General features: G+C 58.5%; 1 protein-coding gene across 1 annotated transcript in view; it reads left to right on the top strand.

Moving 5' to 3' along the window:
• The first annotated feature begins 8 nt into the window (after positions 1-8).
• LOC104627907 (aldehyde dehydrogenase family 3 member B1-like) overlaps positions 9-1,495 on the top strand; it is a 7,880-nt gene continuing 6,393 nt past the window's right edge. Inside the window, exon 1 of the mRNA XM_010296311.1 lies at positions 9-131. Coding sequence (XP_010294613.1) covers positions 36-131 — 96 coding nt within the window. The 5' untranslated portion in view covers positions 9-35. The remainder of the gene's footprint in view (positions 132-1,495) is intronic.

Raw genomic sequence — 1,495 nt, forward strand, 5'->3', positions numbered from 1 at the left:
TGCGGGCAGCCTGGGTCTCGGGGAAGACTCGGCCCATGGAGTACCGCGTGGCACAGCTGGAGGCCCTGGGACGTTTCTTGGATGAGAAGAAGGAGGACATCCTGGAGGCCATTGCCTTGGACATGGGCAAGGTGAGAGGGGGCCGGGAACCGGGGAACCCTGTGGCTGCGGGAGCCGAAAAAAAAAGCCGAGGGGCTGCCCACAGCCCTGCCGTTGCGCAGAGGGGTGATGTGATGCCCCAGCAGAGCTTCCCGCCCTGGTGCTCCCTCCCGGTGCTGGGCGCTGCCCTGGGAGCCAGGGGATATGGGTGGAGGCAGCGAAGGGGAGACCGAGCCAGGGCTCACCCCTGCCCCCAGGGTGGATGGAGCGGGGCTGTGGGGAGCGTCCGGACATAACTAGAGATGCCCAAACTCACCAGCCTCAGTTTACCTCTCTTCTGGGCAGGTCCATCCCCAACTCCTGTCACCCTTCTGTGTGCTCCCTGCCTTGGGCTTTCCACCACCCATCATGCCCTCCCCTCCCTCGGTGCTCACCCAGGCTGCAGCTCTCAGAGCCCAGACCCCCCGGCTTTGCATCGTCCCCTGCCTCTTTGCTCCTTCCCTCCCACCAATGTCATGGTCACCAAGGACAGAGGCAGACCCGTCCCCTGCGTCTCCCTAAGTCCTCAAAATTGCTCCGGCCCCCCCAGCCCAAGAGTTCCCCCTTTGGTACAGCTCATTCGCCCGCAGCCAGAGCCTCGTGCACCACACAGGGCTCATCATCTGTTGTTCTCCATCCTAGTTCACAACTTCCCCTTGGACACCCTCCCCATCCTTACCGCAGTCTGGATCGATAGGATCTGCATCATTTTTCCTATTTTTAAGCAGCCAGCTCTTGTGCCGAGAGGGGACCCAGAGTAATGTGTAATGCCCGATCTCGTTAGGGAAGTTGTGCTGCGTTTCACCCCCTTTTCCCATTTGCTTCTTCACCATTCATGCTTCTCCCTTCCCCATCTGCGTTGGGAAGCCTCCAACTCGGGGTTTGGGAAGTGCTGCCCACACGCAGCACCGCTGGCCCTGACTCGATCCTGGGCAAGATGTTCCCTCAGTAGAGGGAAATGGGACCACCATCCCTTCCTCGGCCGGCGGCGAGTGTCCCCGGTCAGGTCTGGCTGGCGCGGTGCTTGCAGCTCGTGTGGTGCCCAGGGCTGTGGCTGGTGTTTGTGTGAAGGTCTTGTCCATCCAACCTTCAGCTTGAGCGAAGTGAAACGGCAGTGGCTGACAACACTCCCACCCAAGGGATAAATCTGAGATGGAAAAAACCTGCCCATGAACCCAAGACAGTGTAATGCCACTGGGGGTTAAAATTTGGGATTTAACAACTTGGTAAGTACAATTATTAACTATTTCACAGGAATACAGTCATGAATTTTTTTTTAATCACATGGTTTCTCCTGCATCTGCCAGGGAAACAAAGCTGGGGGCGGTGGCATGTTGCTGGGGGTTATCCCCAAGCC

Source organism: Phaethon lepturus, unplaced genomic scaffold (assembly GCF_000687285.1).
Source record: "Phaethon lepturus isolate BGI_N335 unplaced genomic scaffold, ASM68728v1 scaffold18171, whole genome shotgun sequence".
Taxonomy (NCBI): domain Eukaryota; kingdom Metazoa; phylum Chordata; class Aves; order Phaethontiformes; family Phaethontidae; genus Phaethon; species Phaethon lepturus.